General features: G+C 39.2%; 2 protein-coding genes across 4 annotated transcripts; both read left to right on the top strand.

Moving 5' to 3' along the window:
* Positions 1 to 1,471: 1,471 nt before the first annotated feature.
* On the top strand, positions 1,472 to 6,483 carry LOC114148231 (transmembrane protein 238). The gene is made up of 2 exons (XM_028023341.1): positions 1,472 to 2,161; positions 5,892 to 6,483. The coding sequence occupies exon 1, from the start codon at positions 1,632 to 1,634 to the stop codon at positions 2,148 to 2,150; it is 519 nt and encodes a 172-aa protein (XP_027879142.1). The 5' UTR covers positions 1,472 to 1,631; the 3' UTR covers positions 2,151 to 2,161; positions 5,892 to 6,483.
* Positions 6,484 to 8,038: 1,555 nt separating this feature from the next.
* mettl22 (methyltransferase 22, Kin17 lysine) lies at positions 8,039 to 21,898 on the top strand. Of its 3 annotated transcripts, none has more exons than XM_028023335.1 (12): positions 8,039 to 8,184; positions 10,591 to 10,745; positions 11,400 to 11,595; positions 12,677 to 12,843; positions 14,196 to 14,236; positions 16,143 to 16,287; positions 16,512 to 16,583; positions 17,651 to 17,707; positions 18,438 to 18,518; positions 19,118 to 19,220; positions 20,075 to 20,243; positions 20,921 to 21,898. In XM_028023335.1, exons 2-12 carry the CDS (start codon positions 10,640 to 10,642, stop codon positions 20,981 to 20,983), a joined length of 1,200 nt encoding a protein of 399 aa, XP_027879136.1. In that variant the 5' UTR covers positions 8,039 to 8,184; positions 10,591 to 10,639; the 3' UTR covers positions 20,984 to 21,898. The 3 variants fall into 3 exon arrangements, with proteins under 3 accessions (XP_027879136.1, XP_027879135.1, XP_027879137.1); XM_028023334.1 differs by having other exon boundaries at positions 10,582 to 10,745; XM_028023336.1 differs by having other exon boundaries at positions 8,040 to 8,184; positions 10,582 to 10,745; positions 17,654 to 17,707.
* Positions 21,899 to 21,985: the final 87 nt, after the last annotated feature.

Raw genomic sequence — 21,985 nt, 5'->3', positions numbered from 1 at the left:
TCATGAAATGAATACTGAATGCATTTCTGTAGAAACTGGCTGCAGCGTTTAGAGACAGAAATGTCCCGCTTTGCTGGGTGACAGAAGCAGTGACGGGTCCGACATGTTGGGACAGCAGCACTACAGGAAGCAGTGGAGGATTAAACCACACGGCTCCTGAAGAGCTCTTTGCTGCTGCTCACTAAACGATTCCATCTGTAAATCTGCATCATGAACTGACTTCATCCAGCTGTGTTAGAACCTGAGGGTGAATATTTAACCTTCCCTCTCCAGCTAACTGTGTGAAAGATTGAGATCTGGAAGGTTCACATGGAAGCAGTGGGCACAGTATGCAAATTCTTTAGATGTTATTGGCCCTGTATCCGTCTGCAGATTTAATATTAAATGCAGGTTCCAGTGAAAGCGGATCAACAAGCAGCTGTTGCATGACTCGCCATCTGAAATCAGTTAAACCACCCAGATGCCCAAGTTTTGCAAAGTCCAACAAAAGTGTAAAAAGTGACACTTTTCATGTCTTGGAGTATTAGTTCATTCCTTGCTTTTTCCACATTTTTATAAGGAATCTATTAGCATTTTTTTTGTTTTAGTCAGGCTACCTGACATCCTGCAAATAAATTCTGTCTCTAATTCTAGTTCAGCACAAGCTTCTTTGCTGTAAGAAGGACAGTTTTCGGTAACTCTTTATTAATGACCTAAAATCCCACAGTGGTTGGGATTCAGTTATTCAGCCAATTAGAATAAAATTGTAAGTTAATTTAGTTTAGTGTCTTGATCACTATTAAAACACATGGCTTGAATCTGACAAAAATAAGTTACTGAGAATTAACCAGTGGATATAGCTGATTTCCACTGATTGTATCTGCTGAAAAGACTAAACACAACTTCACCATAACATTTGACATTTGATGTTCTGAAACAATGAAGTGTGAAAAACATTCAAGTCAATTAGAAAATCAGGAACGTAACAAATACTTTTTCCTCACATATCTTTCACATTTTGTCACCTTACAGCCACAAACAATTCAATCAAATTTAATGACAGGCTGTTACACAAACCACCACAAGGCGGTCTTGCATTCCTGTGAACTTTGCCCTCCTTCAGTCAATAGTTTGTGGATGTTGATATTTGTAGAAAATGCTATATATTAAAAAAAATCCTCTAAAGTTTATATATTTGTACCTAAAGTCTCTAAGCTATGAATGCTTGAGATTGAAGCCAAGATTTTTGTTTGGGCCCATAAAGTTGATTCTGAATAACCACAAACTGACCAGGAAAAAAAACCCACTAGGAAATATTACTGATTGTTTTGGAGTGAGTTTTTAGTGGATACTTAGTGCAATTATTGCATTAAACAAAGCAGATATAATAATAAATGCCTGCATTTGTTATATCTTTACTATAATCTTCATTATACATTATTGGTTGGTTCTTTATTGCTTTTTTTTTTTTTTGCCAAAGTTATGAAGAGCGGCAGGTTGCGTGTAGCCTGGCAGAGGAAGGCCGTTACCGGCCAGGTGCCTCCGCAGCAGTCCCTCCTCCTGGGAGCGGAACGCCCCTCCTGTGAGGTGTGTCCGTCTGTGTGCCCCGAGCAGGACAGGTTGCCTCACCTTCCAGCCGCTGACACCTGAACATGGAGGCCGAGTACCGGGGTCTGGGCCGCTGTGTGTGCAGCTTCTGGCTGGCTGTCGCCTTTGACATCGTGGGCCTGACCGTGCTCCTCCTCGGGGTGTTCGTCAACGTGTTTTTCTTTGACCTGCTCATCTACGCAGGCGCCATCGTCATCTTCCTCAGCCTCATCTGGTGGGTGTTCTGGTACTCTGGGAACATCGAGGTGCCCCCGGGGGAGCTGGAGGATGACGTCGGCCTGCTGAAGAAGAAGGGCCCCGCGGGCGGCATCGGCGGGGTAGTGAGGCGGCTCTCCAGCCGCGTCTCCAACGGAATCAGGAACTCTTTCCGCCGGAACGGAGGCCGCGCAAGCCGAGCGCAGAGGTCAGCCGCTGGGACAGCGGAGTCCCGGCAAACGGGACAGGTGGCCGTTGCCATGGAGACGGTGGTCCCGCAGGAAAGCCCCCCGCACACTGCTGTGTCCCTCGTGGCTGGCGGTGACGTAGAGATGCCGCACACAACTATGGAGACTTCACCCACATAACAGGCGGACAGGTGAGGCCCAGATCACACACAGCAGGTCAAAGTTCAAGATGTACTGCCGCTTTATTGCGCTGAGGACATGTTAACAACAAGGATTACATTTCTCACAAGGAATAGCTTAGTCACTTGCACTATAAAAACACATTTTGGAGAGTAATAAATCAGTCATAAAAAAATGTTGACATTCTAATCAAGCATCAATTTTAAAGGTAATGTTCAATAACTATTCAATTCTGACCAGATGAAGCCATTTCACTCCTTCACCGTTTCTTAGCTTTTTAGTTTTGGTCTAATTGTTTTGTAGCCTGGTGGTAAAAATTAGAGATGTACAATATTTTGGTAACAAACCGACACCAAGTACAGGGTCTGCATCGCTGGAACAAATTAATCATTTTTATTTAAGGTGCGTTTTTGTTTCTATTTTTGAATTATCTTCTTCTAAACCCCGGACAGAATTTGGACAAGGTTTACAGGCAAGATAAGGTAATTTTATTTATATAGCACAGTGTCAGCAACAAGGCAGTTCAAAGTGCTTTACATGAATTAGAGGAAATACAACAAAACAACAAACCAAAGACAAGAGCAGAAGAAGAAAAAAGAAAATGAAAAAGTATGACCCCATGTTTAAGAATAAGTAGTTAGTGATTTATAAACTACTAGGGGTTTCTCTGGATTCTTGTTCTGATAATGTTAATCTATGGTAACCAGTAGTTTCTCTAGTTCCTCTGGACTCTAAATTTGTTCTAGTTCCTGCTCTGGGTTGAGTAAAATCTTCTGGATATTTGTTCTAACTAATAGATTTGATTCTTTTTTTGGGTTGAGTGAAGTATGTAAACTAAATGTTCCTGTTCTGGGTTGCTAAGCAGAAGATGAATAGGTTCTTGTTGGGTCTAAATACCTATTAAACAAAACACAGGAAAGACAAGAGAGTTAAATTCTTTTTGTACTCGCGAGGAGAGCAGACAGAGATATGCTTTCAGTTACAAATCTCCAACCGCTCTGAAAACACATCTCCCGCTCCCTCTATTTTATTGCTTTTTTAGGGGACCCTCTTACACTGAGCGCTTTAACTCTCAAAGGGAGGGGAAAACAATTTATCACATTGTTGCAGCGCTAATGACATTTACTATTAGACACATGTTATCTACACTCTAAATCTTTCTGCTCCAGTCAAGTACCAGACACGGCGTCGAGTACCACAGGAGAGCAGACAGAGTTGTCTCCGCTATCTCCATGAAGGCTTCACTGCTCTCTTTCTCAAAGAGGTCACAGGAAGGAATCATAATTATTCAACACACAGAGACATTACTTAGAATAGAGGAAAAAGAGAAAAAGCATATAATTAAACATTATCTAAATGTTACTACAAAGCTACATGATACAACGAATATTTGATAATTACTAAAAATACAATTTATCCAACAGTTCTTTATTGGTGTCTACAAAATATTTTTATTGGCATTAACATGACAAACAGTAACTACGGAACATTTAAAAAATGACAAAGCGCCAAAAAAAAATCATTTGAGGTGAAATTGAGAGGAATTTAACTCTACCTGCTGACAGATTAAAGACACATTATACCGAGATAATACTTTGTATAACTATTAATATCATCTTTGGCAGTGTGTACCTTTTGATCCAGTCTTAGCTCAAGACTCTTGACAAGATCAGAGGCACGTTTAGGACTTCCTGAGCAGAACCGTTTGTCCCAGTGTCCTGAAGAAATGTGATACATTTGTGTTGTGCTTGCCGACGCTTCAAGATGTCACCTGAAACAAGTTTCCTTTGAGCCGAGTGCTACAGGAGACCCAGTGCTTCCAAACTGTCCATCGCCTGAACTGAGGAAGATTTACTGTGGCTCATCTTCTCTGAATCCAGTGTGTGATGATAATCCCCACCGGTGGGAGCAGCTGATGCTGGCAGCGTGTGTGACCAGTGTTGGGTGAGAGGCTGACCTCGCTGATGGTACTGGCCTCAGTGAGATGGAACTGAACCCCCTTTCATTCTCTGTCCTTTGGTTCCTGTTTCTTTAAAAGAGAGTTCAGATGACAAAAGGGAGGCTTTCCACACCGAGTCTTTGAAAAGACTGGCAAAGGTTTCAGTGTTCCTGGAGCTTGGTAGGTTGAATGAGAAGCTTCTGAATGTTAATTCTCAAAGCTAGGAAATAGATTCCACTCCTGGTCTGTTTTTTTTTTCTTTTTTCTCCCCTCCAGGGGGTCTTTTGTGGGCTCTAGTGTCCCTTATATGAAAGTAGGCTGACAGGAAAGGGGGAAGACATGTGGCAAATATCACCGGGTCCGGGAATCGAATCCGTGACGGCCGCGTCGAGGACTCAAGGCCTCCAAACGTGAGTCGCGCTAACCACTACGCCACCACGGCACGCCCCCTGGGCTGTTTAAACAACGGATCATCCATCCATCCATTGTCTTCTGTTTATCTGGGGTCGGGTCACAGGGGCAGCAGCTCAGACTTCCCTCTCCAGCAACTTTGCCCAGATCTTCCTATGGAATTCCACAACGTTCCCAGACCAGCAGAGGAACATAGTCCCTCCATCATGTCTTGGGTCTTCCTCTGCATCTTCCTCTGGGTCTTCCTTGGCACCTCCTACTTGTGGGACGTGCCCGGAACACCCCACCAGTGGGGCGTCCATCCTAACCAGATGCCCGAGCCACCTCTTGCTCCTCTCGATGTGGAGAAGCAGAGGCTCTGCTCTGAGTCCCTCCTAGTTGACCAAACTTCTCACTCTGTGTAATTTATTAGAGGAAGTATATATGGTAGATCGACACGTTGATTATTATTTTCATTTAGTCATAAATATGAGGTTGATACTTTTACTGAATGTTTTCAGTAAACATTCAGTAAATGTTTATTGAAAATTTTACTGAAAAAGATTCTGGAAATGTTCAATCTTGACATTAAATGATGTGTAATTACAGATGTGCCCATCAATAGCAAATACCTTAAAGCCTTTTTATGAGTTTCCGAGTATCAGATAAAGGTTAGGTGTATAAGCTTAAATGCACAAAAAGGGAAAGTCTTGTTATTCTTTTTTTTTCTGTCGAATTCCAGACTATCACCTCTATCATGTATGTATTTAGTCCTTGGAATAAAAAAATTACCCAATCTGTCAAAATTGAAGTTAGAAAGTAATTCCTGAAAATCTGAATTTAGATATTCATTAGATTTTTAGATAAAGGAGGATTGTCGGGCTTCAATAACAAACATTAACTGAAATGCATTTTCTCCTTAATGGTACTACAATGTACTTTGCTATGTATTCTTCATTCCTCAATTTACACATAAAGTTTGGATACTGCATGTCATTCGACTAGAGTCAGCAGCTGTTTATAGGAAATGTAAAATTCTGGTTTTGCGCCCCAAACGACTTCTTCATGTTGACCATCCTACCCACTGATCCCTGATCAGCTCTGTGCTCTCTGTGTTTGTGTAAAGCTTTGTTCTCTTTTAGTCAGATGGGGTTTGAATGCGGAACTGAAGGGAACTTCCCGTAGCTTTGAGGCTGTAAAATCTGTTATCGCTGGATAACCATTAACCAGCTGAGAGCTCCCTGGCAGACCAGCCCCTAGTTTAAACAATAGCAGCTTCTCCTGAAGCCGGCTCCCAGACCGGTGTAGATGTTTGATCGAACTCTGAAATCACTTTTTTTTGATTCACCTTAAAATCCATCCCACCTGAGTTCAACGTCTAACGACTGTTTTCTGTTTCCCCCCCCCTACAGAGACACGCCCACTTCCTCTCAGCGTTCGCTCTGGAGTCAGTCTGACCTGCAGAACTCTTCAGTTTACTCATGTGGACAACACATTTTATAACGATTTATGTTTTTAGAAGGAAAACATGTTCATATATTTCAAATCAACACCAGCAGATACTGACTTAAGATCTTCGTATTGACCTGGGAATGTGTTCTTATAGCAGCTGAAGTTTTTATGTTTGTTCCAGTTTTCCGCATGGATATGATCTGTGTGCCAACTCCCATTTTGAAAACAGATGAAAATGATGGGTTAGAACTGATAACGGGATTTTTATTTTGATCAGACTGAAACCTGAGAGTTAAAAAGAAACAGAATTAATGGAAAAAAACCAATCTCTTTGCTCATGTTGTTTAAAATAATGTGTTGTATTTTATATAAAGTGAGTAATGTGCAATTTTCACATTTTTTAATCTTAAATCTGACTCAGAGATATTTTCTATACTTGTTGGTGCTTGATGAACATGTTTGTTAAGATGTTTGTGTTGTGTTTGGCATCACTGACACCTTCAGATGAAAAATACTTTAATAAAAAGACAATGCACTATATTATCAATAACAGATCTGAGCTCTGGTGTGGATGGATTACATCATTTTTCATAATGTTTATGACACAGTGGGTCTAGTTTTGATAATCAGAGCCTGCAGTTAACCTGCTCATTTGGGCTCTACTTTCAGCACATTTTAGAGAAGTCCTTTTCTTCTGGTCCTGTCATGAACTTCATCCATCCTGCTATTGACATATGAAGATATGCAGCTGAATAAAACTTTGGCCCTGAAGGTTTTTGTCATTGCATCCAGAAAAGCTAAGACATTAGGTATATCACACATCGGCTTCCTCTCTAAAAAAATGTTTGCACTGATAAAAAGTCGCTTCCCTCCACATGCTGAACTGAGGGCAGAGTCAAGCTGTCAAATTCTTCAGATAACACATTATTTGCCCACTTGGGGGCACCGATGAAGCACAAAACTGAAGTTCCAACGAAGAGAGTTTGTTTCTGAAACTGTTTCTCATTTCTTTATATTTTGACCAATATAGCACTCCGTTTGTCATTATCCCAGCATATCTGCAGTTCAACAAAACATGTTACAGCAACTTCAGCATATAGCATTCCACTATGGCTAATAGAGCTGAGACAGAGCTCTTTGAGTTGTTTATGTAGACTTTCTAAGCATTTCATGGTCTGACCTTGGGTTGAACTGGTTTGGATGTCAGCTCAAGGGAAGATGCTGCTGCTCTGAATATTCTACTACTGCCACATGGACATTATATAAATGAAAGCGTTCATGGACTCCTACAAATGTATAATTTGGCCACAGTGTATTTTGTTTGGGTCATTACTGGATTAAAGAAAGCACATCCACATAGCCTGGTAAAAAGCAGCCCCTTGTCCTACGCTTTTTGCTGTTTTTCTAGTGTAGTTGCACAGGAAGGCCACGGCCAGGCTAACATCAACATGTTGAACAGGAGGAACTCGTGTCCTTATTCCCATCTGTAGCGATAAGCACCAGTTGATAACCTTTGGACCCTGATGATGATACTTTTCCATGTTGCTCCTGACTGCAGATTAAAGCAAGCATTAGGAGGAGGGCTGCCTATAAACCACCCAACAAGTTTTCACCCCAGTTTTTCCTCCTCTGTGGTTTTGGATTTCACTTCCCTAAAAAGAATCTACTTTCTCATGTGTACGGTAGTTACAGTCAGGTGTTTTTATTTGACAGGAGGATTGATTCTCCAAGTGCAACATAAAAATGGGTGGAAATTTAGATGAAAGGAAATTACAATCTAAAAAGGTCGAATGTATTTGTATTCAGTTAGTCTCTTTAACATCAAGGGTTAAATTTACCAATTTTTAATGAGAAGTTTAATATAATATAATATAACATAATATAATATATAATATAATATAATGTATTTCCTAAATGTTCTGTTGGATTTCGGAGGTAAATCAAACGCACCATTACAATGGAATATGTTGCATTCAATGTTAGACGGAAACTCGTAAGTTTCATCATCTAACAAAATGCGGCCATTGGTGTTTTACTGAAATCATTTTAATTTTTCTGTATCTTTTAAAAAGTTATGTTATTATTGCTTCTTTGACAAAGGAAAATGTTTGGCAACAGAAAACTGAGATACTAATCGGTGGCAACCAGGTTAGATATCTTTGTCTGAGTTTCTCAGTGCACTCCTCAAAGTTTTTCTAATTCCGAGAAACATGAATGCATCATAAGACTGTCATGTCGGCCCCGTTACGGCAGGTGAGTAACCCTTAATCCTGTGTTAGTTCCCTTCTAAAGAGCTGCAGGACTTTAACTGTAGAAACAATGTTTCTGAACATGAACGTCCAGACGTGATGGCTAGCAGAGTTAGCCGTGGTTAGTTGTTCCGCGGGAAGTCGGAATCTATGGAAGTTTCTCGTGCAGTCACTAGTAAACAACAAGCACTTTCTCTTGACAACAGGAGGTTGTGTTGGAAAAAAACACGATTTAAGACAGAGGTTTCCAATTCCAGCTTCGGGGCTACTGAGCTAAAGCTGAAGGTGCAGTCCTGCTCCAACACACCGACTCTCTGTCTGAATGACGTCCTCAGTGTCCTTGAGCTCCGGTTGGTAGTTAGAGCGCTTCAGTTAGTTCAGCTTGGTTAGTTCAGCTTGGTTACAACAGGGATGATGGATCTGCTGGGAAGTTGGAAGGCAGAGACTCTTCAGTTCTAGAGTCGAGCCCCTAATATCAGGGAGCGGGCAGAAGACGACTTTTCTCTCCGTAATAGTCAGACAGCAGAGTAATGTGAAGTATTTAGTGCTTAAATTATTGATTCATTTATTGTATTCCAATAATTTTAGATTACAGTCATTTATACTTATTCACCCCGTCAACAGCATGCAGTGATCTTTGTAGACAGATGGCACCAGCGTGGAATACTAAAAATAAACTCAACATGATGTCATAGTCAAAGGAAGGCACAACTTCTCTCAAGTCTCCAGTTTTAGATATCAGGGCATAAGACTAAGGATTTCCACCAGGGGTCTTCAACTCTGTTCCTCCAGGGTCCTGCAACTTGTAGATGATTCCCTGGTGGTCCATCACACCTGAGTCAAGCATGCAGTCCAGTTGTCCAGAGTCCTGCTAAGGACACCGGCCCACAGGGACTAGATTTGAAGACCCCTAATATACATGATCAGGTTACCTCCACAGATGACAGGCTGTTTAGGTGGCACTGCTGTCATCTGTAAAAGGACTTTTTTATGTCAAATTATCGCTTCAAGTACCTGCAATTCCTTTGAGTTGATCATGGTCCGAATCGCCAAGATAGAACCAAATGCTGTTCTGATTTATGGACCATCTGGTCCGGTTTCATCTTTTCTTTTAGACTTTCAGGACTTTTTATCTTCTACAGTCAAGCTAAATAAGATCTTCATCACTGGGGATTTTAATATTCATGTTGATCCTACAAATCGTTCTGCTGTGATGGACTTTCTTAATTTTATGGACTCTTTTACCTTCTCACAGCATGTCTGAGCCTACTCACCCTGCAGGTCACACTTCAGACCTGGTTTTTACTTATGAACTCAATCTTGGCGATTAAAGTGTCTTACGATAAAACTTGTTGTTTTTAGTGTCTCTTTTAATATGTCTTGTTATTTGGAGATGACTTCTCAAGTTGCCAGCAAGCACAGACACTTTATTGACAATGTTGTAGTTGGGGAGTTTTCTTCCTCTTTTCATTTACACTGCATTTCCTCCTGATGATGACAGAAGGTTAAAACCTAAAGGGGCCCGGTCTTTCAGTCGGTGGCCCCAAGGCTGTGGTACAGTCTATCCTTGCTGCTCCGTTTTGTTGACTCTGTGGAGGTTTTTAAAAAACAACTACAAACATTTTTTTATTTTTCCAGGCTTTTTATCTCTTGATTTAATTGCTTCTTATGTTGGTTTCATGTTTTTTGTATGGTTTTAAGGTTGATTTCTATTGTACAGCTCTTTGTGATTTTATGTCTGTGAAAAGCGCTTTATAAATAAAGTGCTTTTATTTACTTTATAAATAAGTAAGTATAAATTGCTTACTTATTTATAAATGATTGCATTTTTACCACAAGCTAGAATGGCAAAATGTTTTTATTTGTGAACAGTGGAATAGAAATATCCTTTATGGTTCCACAAGAGAGGAAATGTCTGAGCAACAGCAGCAAAATGACAGGAAATCAAAGAAAGCGAGACGATTCAAACAAAGATGGAAATATGCGATATATAAAAACAGAATAAGGAATAAAAATACTGTATGAAATTTCAACATAATTATGCAGCTGTAAAATAAAATTAGGTTATGAGTCGAGTAAAATCGACTCATAATCTAAGATTTGTTTGTGTTATGCATGAATTTGTCTCTTATGCTGTATTTAAAAAGACATATTTTTTACAGGATGCAGAAGTTGGTATCAGAATTGTAGTTTGAATAAAGGGCCTTCTCTGTTTTGAAGAATCTGCTCCATTTGTAAAATACATCCAAGTCAATACACAGTTGGGGTGATGCTCAACTAAAGTCAAATTAAATACAGTGTGATGCTCGTGAAACTTTTATTCTACTTGTGAAAAGCACCCAGTTTTATTTAAGCTATGAAAAAAAAATCTGTTGTTAATAATTGTTCTGTTCAATTTGAGTGTGTGCAGGTTCCAGGAAGCAGATTGTTGGGTTTATCTAGACTGTGAGTGACCACCCATGGATCAGATGACCTTTAAACATGACACCGTGCTGTCAGACGTTCACATGCACCGGCCCAACACACACCACCTGATGACACGCCTCAACAGCGCCGGGCAGCCAGGTGTGTATGGCAACAGCTTTCGCTGATTGCCTGTTGGTCAGTGGAGATGTGGCAGACAATTATTTGGAAGATGAAATCACATGGTTACAGTCACATGGTTACACAGCAGGTTTCACATGACCCAAAGACCACAGTAAGTAATCAGAGGTGTCTTTCCAGTCCACTTGTTGCTTAGCAGCACTCTGAGTACCTGTGTATTCTGCCTGTTTGTTGTGTGTTAGTCAGAAACTGGACACCTGGATTATTAAAAACAGCTGCATGTTTAGTCTAAGTTCTGTTCACATGTCAACTCCAAATAGCAGCACTTGATAATGTTAGGAAACAAACCACTGTGATTCAAGTCCACTTTGCTTTCAGTTCAGTTCTGTTTAATTTGCTCCATTCAAACTAATTCATATAAACCTCAAATCACTTTATGAAGTCAGGAACATTCAGTACAACAATACCCGAATTCAGTTCCACAATGATTTTACAAAGTAAATCATACACTGTAAAAACACAAAATCTTACCAAGTATCTTTGTCTAGTTTCTAGAGCAACTACTTTAGCACCATTTGAACTAAGATGCACTGGATGAAATCGATTTGGTGAGGAAAAATTTCTTCATGAGGGACTTGGACTTGAAAGGAATGACTTGTGAACATGTCTGTTCAGTGTTCAAGTCCAGATTTAGGATCTTGGCAGAAAGTCGTGCTGACGGTGACTCTGGGACGGATGCAGCAAACGGCGAGAAGCACAAAAGTCCGAGGAGAGACGGAGGAACGTCTCCTGAACAAGATGAGGAGGGAGGTAACCAAGGAAACGTGGAGACATGTTTGGATGAAGACGGAGATCTTGACGTCACACATCGGTATGAGGGATGAAACAACCCAGTAGACATTAAAATGTTGGTTTTGTGATTAAGAAACACAACTTAGAATTCTTGTTTGGCAAAGTTCTAGAGAACAGAATTTCTTGGATGTTTCTTGGTCATGTCCAAAGGTTTGTGCAGGGAAATAAATATTTTTTTTTAATTACTTTTTATTGTTTTCTTTTATACAGTCAGAAAAATAAGTATTTGAACACCCTGCGACTTCGCAAATTCTCTCACTTAGAAATCATGGAGGGGTCTGAAATTTCATGTTAGGTGGGTGTCCACTATGAGAGGCATAATCTAAAAGTATATATATTCTGAAATCACTTATTTACAGCAATAACACACAAATAAATTATAAAAAATTCATACATTGTGATTTTGGATTAGATTTTTTTTTTATTTTAATTTTTTTAGATTTTTTGAAATTTCTGTTTCACCTCTGATGCAGCACATATTCCTCCATATTCCAATAAGCTGCTGGTTCTATGGTTCATGCTGTTTCCTAAAGAAGTTCCTGGAGCTGAGTCTAAGGTTCACACACAGGCGGATGTCCGAAATATAACAGATATGAAGGATAACCGGTCAAAGCTCCAGAAAGCCACAGACTTTTCTTACACATACACAGCAGTGTACTGGTCCAGTCACCAGTACAAAGGTTCCATGTACAATTGGAGTGGAAGATCGGTCATTGGTGACCACAGCAGAACATGTGCAGACAAACTTGTTCTTGTTCAAGTTTTTTTGTTTTTGTTTTGAACTTTTACTTGTTAAAGTCTTTGACTACTTTGTTTCCATGTTTCTTAAACACATCAGTGGAATTGGAGAAGTATTTAAAGACTGACAGGAGAAGAACTGGAGTCCTTCAGCTGTTCTAAATAGATCTAGTTATGCTTTATGTTTATGTTATCAAATCATTTTGAAATGGAACTGAGTCTCAGATTGGAGGATCTTCCTGAGTATCTCATTGATCTTGTTCAAGTTCTTCATATTTAAGGTTAAATCTGTATAATTATGACATGCTTGATGAAGTCTTTGGTATGACCACACACACATTTCTATTCTTTTGATTTCACAGACCACGAAAAAGATCAGTGGATGAAGGTGGCAGAGACTTGGTCTGTCCCATCATCCTCCAGCAGTCTGTTCCTGACCTGGAACAAGACGAGGACAGTGATGATGATGATGATGATGATGATGATGATGATGAAGAGACTTGTTGTTCTAAAGACATTATACAGATTGGTAAGACTGAATTTATACAGTTTCAACCAAATGTGTGATGTGGTGTATTGATGTGTGTGAAAGTGCTTTTGTTTGTTTTTCCTATTGCTTCATTTGGTGGATGTCAAATATTAAAAGATTTAAAAAGAAAATGTGAATTTCAGAAAATACCCAGGATGGAAAGAAACAGCTTTATTTACTGAGTTTGAAACTGTTTGTATCCTAAAGTCACTTTGAATGAATCAACTTGTGTTTCCATGGAGTAGACTTTGATTTGATATCCCTCAATATTAAAATGGGACAATATCTAAAGGAAATCCACCTGGCAAAACGCTAACTAGCTGCTGTTAGCATGGGGTTTTGGTGGATTAATACATAATGTTAGCTGCTAACAATGCTAACATTTTATTTAGATCATTTCCAGATGCAGTTCTACTCTGAACAGAGTATTTACTCAGTTTGAGATTCATAAACCTCCTTTTACTCGATTTGTGAAAACACAACATGGGAAGTTTTACTTTTCAAAAATATTTCTTGAAGCATATTTTGATGTTGTGAACTCAATATTAAATATCAACTTTCCTCATGTGTTGGATGTATTCTTACATCTCTTCCACTTTCTGCCTCCTATGCTACTACATAGCTTTTTTTTATTGAAGTCAAAAGCAAAGTGTATAAAACCCCATGGACATCTCTAATGTTACAGACATTTAGATCTTGGACTGGAAGCATATTTTTTAAACCATTTTCAGTTTGGATAATGTAAGTATATCTACAGACTGTTTTAATGTTTGTTGGCTTTTCCATGTGTCAGGAATTCCCAGTTCGAAATTAATTATAGATGAAGACGTTGCAGACGTTGGCATCATAATGACAGATGACTAAGGAAAATAACAACCGATCGTCATTGCAATGTGGAACAACAGTTTTACTTTTGCTTGATTTTCTAATACTTGGACTCCACAAGCAAGCAGGAAAATCCTCAAACAAAAACAGGACATTAGGAATTTCTCACAGTGGCTGAGCTCAGGTGAAAGCTGGAAATGGTGGAAGAACAGAACGGAACAGGAAATCCATCCTAAAAGCAAATTATGTTCTTTTCTGAACACCAAATTCAAAGTTCACTGCTTTACACAACAGTGACACAGGATAAAAGTGGTCTGACTTTGAGTTCAGAAAGTGAAGAGTCATGTTGTCATGTATCTGTTGAGGTACCGGTCACCAGAATGCTTCAGTCGCTGTTTTACTCATGAACTGCTCCATTAAACCAAAAGTTTCAATTATGTCACTAATTTTAGATCTTTAGTATGCTTTATTATTTAAATGTATCCATGTTGAGCAAACAACACAAATGACTAAATACTGTCTTACAGAACACACTATGGCTACACCTTTAGAAGATGTTGGCAAACAGGTGAGTAGTTCCATCCTTGTGTGTTAGTGGTATGTCACTGGCTCCACACTCTTTAGCTATGAAAGTATGCAATATTCATAAAAAAATATTTTTACATATTAGTTCAAGCTGTCACTATGTTGCTGCGGTTTGTTATGAGACAGACAATCTGTGAAAAGATGGAGCTCCTCTGCCTCCTAATACTAAGTAGAAACAACCAATCAGAGTGAGGATTGGTTATTTCTTCAAGATCTCCAGGCTTACCCTAACAATACCATTTGTTCCAGTTAATGTACTTTTTGAACAATATTGGACAAAAACTACATAACAACTATGTTACCTTCAGTTGTTATAAAAATGCTGGATACATCAGGAGGCGGGTTTTAGCGCTGTCAATCACCCTCTGTGAATTCTAAGGCATAGCCACCAGTGACGGTGGATAAATGGTTTTTCCAGTAAGTTGTTTCTCCGCACATTGAACTGTGACAACATGATGTTGATTGATCTCACTAAGCCCCTCCTTCTGGCTCTGATTGGTTGTTTTTGGTTGGTGCATTTCTTCAGATGGTAGTAGCACCTCAGGGAAGAGGTGGAGGAGATGGAGCTTTTCACAGATTATCTGTCTCATAATGTTCTGTCATGACATGGTGACAGTTTTAACAAATATGTAAAAGATATATATTTTTTTTAGAAAAGTTACCTACGGCAGTATTAAACAGAAATGAAGTCAAAATGAAAAAGCTACTAGTAGATAAAGTAAGTACACCCTTGAATTGGCAGCCAGATGCTATCAGATATTGCTACTTGTGTCTCGTGTGTCTAAAGGACATTGTTCTAGAATTCTTGTGCTTCATTCAGATTCAGCTTTGGGGCGCTAAGCTCTGCTGCCATGTTGTTTGACATAAGAGTTCGTCTCATGGCAAACCGTCCAAACAACAAGGCTCATTCTAATTCAATACTTAACAACCTGTCTGGGCCTGCAGCCTCATGGAGCTCCTGGGTTCTTTTTGTTATTTCTCTAAGGATTTTTGGTTCTGGCTATGAGGTGAATTTGCTGGCATGAGTGAAGTTGGTCCTCCCATGTTCATTCTTAAGATTTTAATAAGGAGATAATCAAAGGTCAACACATTTTCTAAAACAAATAAAGCTGGTCTTAAAGGGGCAGTATTATCTGTTTTCCAGGCACATAGTTCCATTTTATAGTACAATTTAATAACTATGTTGCCTTCAGTTGTTATAAAAATGCTGGATATATCAAATATGACTTAAAAGAAATTTGACTTTGTAATTTAACGCCTTGAAATTGGGCCTTTGTCTCTTTAAAACCTCCTGCTCTTTCTGAAACTCCACCTTCAGGAAGTCATCACAACATGGCTCCTCTATTAACACTTTAACAACGTTTTTGCGAGCTTTGCTCTGAGAAGTAGCTTCTATAATGAGTGGAGCAGATGCTCATTTCCGCCAGGGGTTTGCTAATTGCTGCTGGCTAGTCTGAAGGAGCTGAGTGGAGGAGTTACGGGACAGAGCTTCTCTGAGAGGCCAAAGCTTGGAAACTTCAGCTCTGAGGAGGAGCTGTGCCTCAAAGGCGGGGCTAAGTCCAACCAGGCGTTTTGCACAACTGAATGGTTGTCATGGAGATTAAAAGATTTCTCAAACATGAAATGAAAGAATCAAGGCAACACTGCAGGTATATTTTTGATGAGAAAATAACATTATAACATGATGAAAAGCTCAAACAAGTTTAACTAATGCTGGCCCTTTAAGCAGTTCTATGTGTCTGGGAAAGTTTGATCCAAAATGACAAATAAAACATGTAAGCCAGATGACCTCCTGACCTTTATGGAAATGTTGTTTTTGTCATACTGAACAGTGAGATGGGTGGAGGGTCGGATGGAGCTGATGTTTCATGTCCTTTGGGTTGACCCAGGTCTGGCGGGGGGCCCTCCTGCTGGCTGACTTCATCCTCTCTGAGAAAGACACGTTCAGTGGGGCCACCGTGCTGGAGCTGGGAGCAGGGACAGGCTTAACCAGCATCGTCATGGCAACCACAGCCAAAACAGTCTACTGCACAGGTATGAGGCCATTAGGTAGGGCTGCTCAGAAACGGTGGGAAAAATCATTGTGTTTAGCAAAGTCACTCATTGAATGTGTAAACCTGTTTGCATTTAAAAGCTCGAGGTGATTTCCAGCTTATCTTTACTTTCCTAGTCGCTTCTCCTCAGTAAGTTAAATCAGATGGAAGGTGTAATAAGACATGTTGCAGTCTGTCTGCGCTGACGCTGAATGTGTTTTCCAGACGTGGGTGAAGACCTCCTGAGGTTGTGCCACAGGAACGTGTTTCTGAATCAACACATGACAAAACCAGCAGGTCAGAATGTTCACATTCCCACTTTTCTCTTTTAAAGTTGTGCGCATAGCTTTAGATCGTTGCTAAAATGATAGATGTATTAATATTATAGTTAGAAAATATTGAAACCAAAGCTAGTTGCACAGCTGGTGCATGTCGGTACAGTCCTACTGACAACTGATTTTTGTTGCATTATGTCTGAGATGTGTGACTGATGGGAGTGAATCAGGGTCTAATTAACTGATGCTCCTATTTTCTTTCTTTCCTCACATGATAAGCATTCTGCTCTATTTGTAGATTAATACAACTTTATATCATTCATTCTCATTTAGTTTTTCACCAAAGCAAAATTTCAGGTTGGGTCTGCTTTGGGATCCAACTGTAAATCTATAAACTCTAATGACTTTTTGTTGACATTTTATGTCAATTAGAACATTTTTAATCTGACTTTTTTTTTTTTTTTTTTTTTTTTTTTTACATGTTCAATACTTATTTTACCCAAAACGTAAAATCCAAGGTTCGGCTCATAATAATAATAATAAAAAACTACATTCAAAGTTACAACTACTCATAAGTGATTAGTTCAGAACAACTGTGACATGTATTTATTTTGGACCATATTAGCTTATAAACTGACTGCGAAGCTTTAATGCTTCTTACATTTTGGGTCATTCCAGGCAGGAGGCCACCTGCAGGACGAGAAGTTGGTTTTGTCTGACATCTGGCTTTACAACTTTATTTTGAAGGGATCTGAGGAAAAGGAAAAAAGAAAAATCTAAAATATCAAGGAAGTCAGGGTTGCAACATGATGGATAGAGCAGTGGTTCTGATCCTCGGTTCTGATTCAGCTCCGTCTCTAGTTCCTCAGCTGCTGCAGACGCCTCTTCATGTGCTGCTTCCTGTGGCAGCAGAGGAACACCTAAAACCTGCCGGACGAACAGTAGACGTAGTTCATTGGAGCTGTGTTTTAACTGTTGTCTGAGAAGATGTTAAATTTGAGCTCAAACACTGCGACTCTCATCTACCTTAGCTTAGCTTCTTCATCTCTGCCAGCAGCAGGTTACATTCATGCATTTTTTCCCACCCAGCAGGCGGGGAGGTGAAGGTAAAACATCTCAACTGGCTTCAGCACAGTCTTTGCACAGGTAACACCCTTCTGCTTCTTCTCTTAGATATCAAGCATATTAGTCAGTTCATAACCCATATTTTAATGTCGAACAGTATTAAAGTTACTAGACAGACTTTTTGCACAAATAGTCCTGAAAAAAAAGGTGTCTACTGCACTGAACCCCATTGAAAACCTCATTGTTATTCCACCAAATATTTATCCTGAATTCTTCCTGAGTTCAAACATTAGTGTTGTTGTTTCTAAATTGTTTTCTTTGCATTATTTGAGGTCTGAAAGCTTTGAATCTTTTGTCCTTACTTTGACCATTTCTCATTTTCTGCAAATAAATGCAACGTTTTTGCTTGGAATTTCAGAGACATGTTGTCAGTAGTTCATAGGATAAAAGAACAAAAGAAACAAACATATAACTATAAAGAGTGAAATCAGAGAACTGATCGTTTTAAGTAGTTCTCTTCATTATTTCCAGTCCTGTACATGTAACTTCTTATCTGGAGTTCATCATCCATTAACCCACCAGCTGATGATGTCACTGGACTGCTTACTTCAGTTCAACTTTTAATCATATCTGTCCACCAGTTGTGTTTAGGTTGCAGCAGAACGTCTGAACCACATGTGAGGAGCCTTGATGGATTTATAGATAATTTGTTAGCCTGAATGCAGATTTGAGCAGAATGATCTGCTGCAGCATCACTCCACCAACTCCACCAATCACCTGCTCTTTCTGCTCTTCCTCTCTGCTTGTGTAGATGCTGACCTGGAGTTCAGCTGGACTGAAGAGGAAGTCGCTGATCTTTACGACAACGCCGCCTTCATTATTGCAACTGACGGTAGGTTTTCTGTTCTAATGAAAATAAAACCAACTTTCCATTTCTTCATTCATCTTGATGTTCGTTTGAAGCGAGTGCATTGTACAGGCATGATGAGTCCAGTGGCTGGATGGCAGGTGCAGTTATCATGAAGTGTAGTCACTAGATGCAAATGAATTGCAAAAAGTTTAATCGGTGAAAAAAAAACTTTAAATCTGTGTTTTCCTCTACACACTCATTTTCAGACCAGGAAGTGGTGCATGATGGTCAAGTTCAAGTTTTTTTTTTTTTTTAAATGGGACAATATATATACATGAACATTTACATGTAAATACATGAGATTATAGCCAGGTGGATTATTTCCATCTCTAGTCTCACTGGCAGGTTGATTTCAAAGCACAATAATAAATACAGGGTTAAAAAACACAAAAGAACAAACAGAATGAGAAATACTCAAGACAACAATCCTGACAAGAAGTCATTATGTCTAATATGTTTTCATTTGCCTCCATGTTTTATTCTAAGGGAAAGATGATCGAGTGATAATTTTTTTTTTGCATTTGTCACCATTGAAGCTGCACAGAACAGACTGTCTAATGTTTCCATGTTTGTGTCCCCAGTTTGCTACGACGACGATCTGACAGACGGCCTCTTCAGGACTCTGTACCGACTCTGCAGCAGCTTTAATCACTCCTGCACAGTTTTCATTTCTTTAGAGAAAAGGTAAAGAAAAACTGTCTATCACTGTTTGTTCACCTAAACTGACAGTTCAGACTGCCAGCTTTGTATGGCCGCACCTCAAAATACAAGACATTGTAACTGCAGGAAAAGGAGGCGCTATAGAGTTAGTCTCAGTCTTAGGACACACTTCAGTCTTTAATTCTAATAAAATTTGAAAACTTTGTATCATTTTTCTTCCATTTCACATTTTTGCGCTGCTTTTAATTTCCGTCACAAAAGATTCCAACAGAATGTGCCGAATTTTGATTCAGTTTAAATGAGTTTAGTGCCATCTTGCTACAAATTTTGTCTTAAAGTCAGGTACACACACTTCAGTTTGATCCTGGTCAAGTTCAGTTTATTAATCAGATCAGTTTATGTCTGAGGAAACCCAGCAGATTGCAGCAGTCACTCCTCCAACAATCACTTGACTTTACAACAATCAAAGTCAATGTTCAGTCAAAACCAGAAATCTATACTATATAAAAAGACACATGCATTTTTTTCACACTGTCTGACATGAAACCAGAATGAACTTTTCCCGTTTTAGATCAGTTAGGATTACCAACAATGAAAATTCCATTAAAAAAAATTCCTTGTCATATTTTTCTGGGATTAGCAAATATAAAACATTTGGATAATCCTAATTGACCTGAAATGGGAAAAGTTCATTCTGATTTCACATCAGACTGTGTGAAATAAATATAAATATCATCAGCATAAGAGAGGAAGCCCATGTTCTCTGATTATTATACCATTTCTAAATGGTAATACATGGTAAAGAGAATGGTCCAAGCGCAGAGCCCTGTGGTGCTCCAGGATTTGGCAGTAATTTTCTTCCCTTCTCTGTCTTACAGGATGAACTTCAGTCTGCGCCACATGGACATTTGCTGTGAGGCCTACAATCATTTTAAGCACTGCCTGTCCCAGCTGCAGGACATGGAGGACAGCCGGTGCAGATTCAAAGTGGAACACGTTCCTTTAAACTTCTCACAGTTTCTTCTATATGAACGTATTGAGCAGCTGGTGAGAAAAACCTTTACACCCACAGTTTCAGCCGCACTGGTTTTCTGTATTTAACCCGTCTCTCTCCCAAACTAAGCTACAGCTGCCACTAACTATCCTATCCTCTGTTTTCATCCCATACATTGCACTACATGCTCAGTTTATCTGTGTTTCTCTGCTAGATGAAACCATTACAGCTGCTAATGCTGCCATTAGCTCTTTGTTTTTTCCTTAACATAGAAAGTATTTCTGGATCCAGTTTTTTCTGTTTTTGTGTGAATCCATCCATTTTTTTTGGTTTTGTTTTTCATAGCAGTTGTGAATTTGTGCTGTATAAACAAACTGCTCTGAACTGGATTAATATGGATATTTTTTGTGGCTATTAGAAAATACTTTGTTTTCTAATTACAGTGTCTTTTATGCAGTGAAACTAGACATTTAGGAGGAGACGAACTTACAAAGATGTATTAGGGCCATTTTAGATATAGAAATAAAAGGAGTACATTTCAGACAAAAAAGAAAAAAAGTTTGAACGGTTGAAAATTTGCTAGGAAAAAAAATCTGACATTTGAGATTAACCTCAGAAAATTTAGAGCTGCAAAAGTTAATTTCGGAGCTTTTGGCAGAAATTAACTCCCCCCCCCTTATCTACAATGGTTGTCATACTGGTTTTTGAATAACACTTCTTGTTTTTGCAGGAGCTGTGGAAGATCACTGCCTCTTCTCTTGAATCTGAACGAACCCAGTCTGACTCTGACTGAGGAGGCTCCCAGAGATCAGCTGATGACATTTCAGCTCTATGGATCCTGACCACAGACTGCCTGCTGGACGCCCCAAAACTCCACTCTGTTACTGATCTGTGAATGAACCATTGCTGACCGGGGGCCTTTGTTTGGTGGGAGGCTGTTCAGCCACAAAACAACCTGTTTCGGTTGAGGAACGTTACGCTGGTTGATGCTGCAGGTCGTGTGATTCCTCATCAGTCTGCCAGAAGTGGAGGAGGCTGATGGATCCTGTACGTCTGACCAGCTTCCACCATGTTGAGATTTATTTACTTTTCTACAAACTTCATGATGAGACTTCTGTCTGCTGCTCAGAGGAACTGCTACTGATTATAACCTCAGAGGTTTATTGCTCTGAATAAGAACTAAATATTTCCATGTAACAAGCAGCGGTCCTGATCACCATCATGGGACAATCTTCACATGGAAAATATTTGATAGAGCAAATGTTATTTATTTGAGTTAGTTTTTAATGCTGTGCAGTTGGTAATAATCCCTTTATGCTCTTTGATTCTAACAGAATCTCCCCCAAAATAATCAGATCTCCAGTGACCTTGTTGGTGACATCAGTTGTTGTAGTTTTTATTAGCTGAGCTTCTCGTTCTGTTCACAAAGGTTCTTTGAGAATATGGCTCAACTGTGTAACAATGTGAAATAGGAAAATAACTGTTAATATTTAAAGTAAAGAGTATTTGGGAGACTAGGATGTTTGTATCCAAGAAAGCTGAAAAAGAGTTAATAAAAGTTCTTGTTGCTTATGGAACTCACCATGAATATTTAATTTTAAAAGAAGTTGAAATGTTTTATATATATATTTGAAATATGTCACTATGTAATGAAGCTATAGAATGAGTTTCACTTTATGAAATAAATGACAAAAAACATTTGAATTTACAGAGCGTTACCTGTAACTAAACCCATCACTCTGCAGTGTCTGACTCCTTCACATGGAATATTTAGAAATTTCACAGAGAAAGGACC

The sequence above is a fragment of the Xiphophorus couchianus genome, chromosome 7 (assembly GCF_001444195.1).
Source record: "Xiphophorus couchianus chromosome 7, X_couchianus-1.0, whole genome shotgun sequence".
In the NCBI taxonomy this organism is placed as follows: domain Eukaryota; kingdom Metazoa; phylum Chordata; class Actinopteri; order Cyprinodontiformes; family Poeciliidae; genus Xiphophorus; species Xiphophorus couchianus.
Note: the sequence above shows the minus strand (reverse complement) of the source record. Positions and strands in the feature narration are given on the sequence as shown.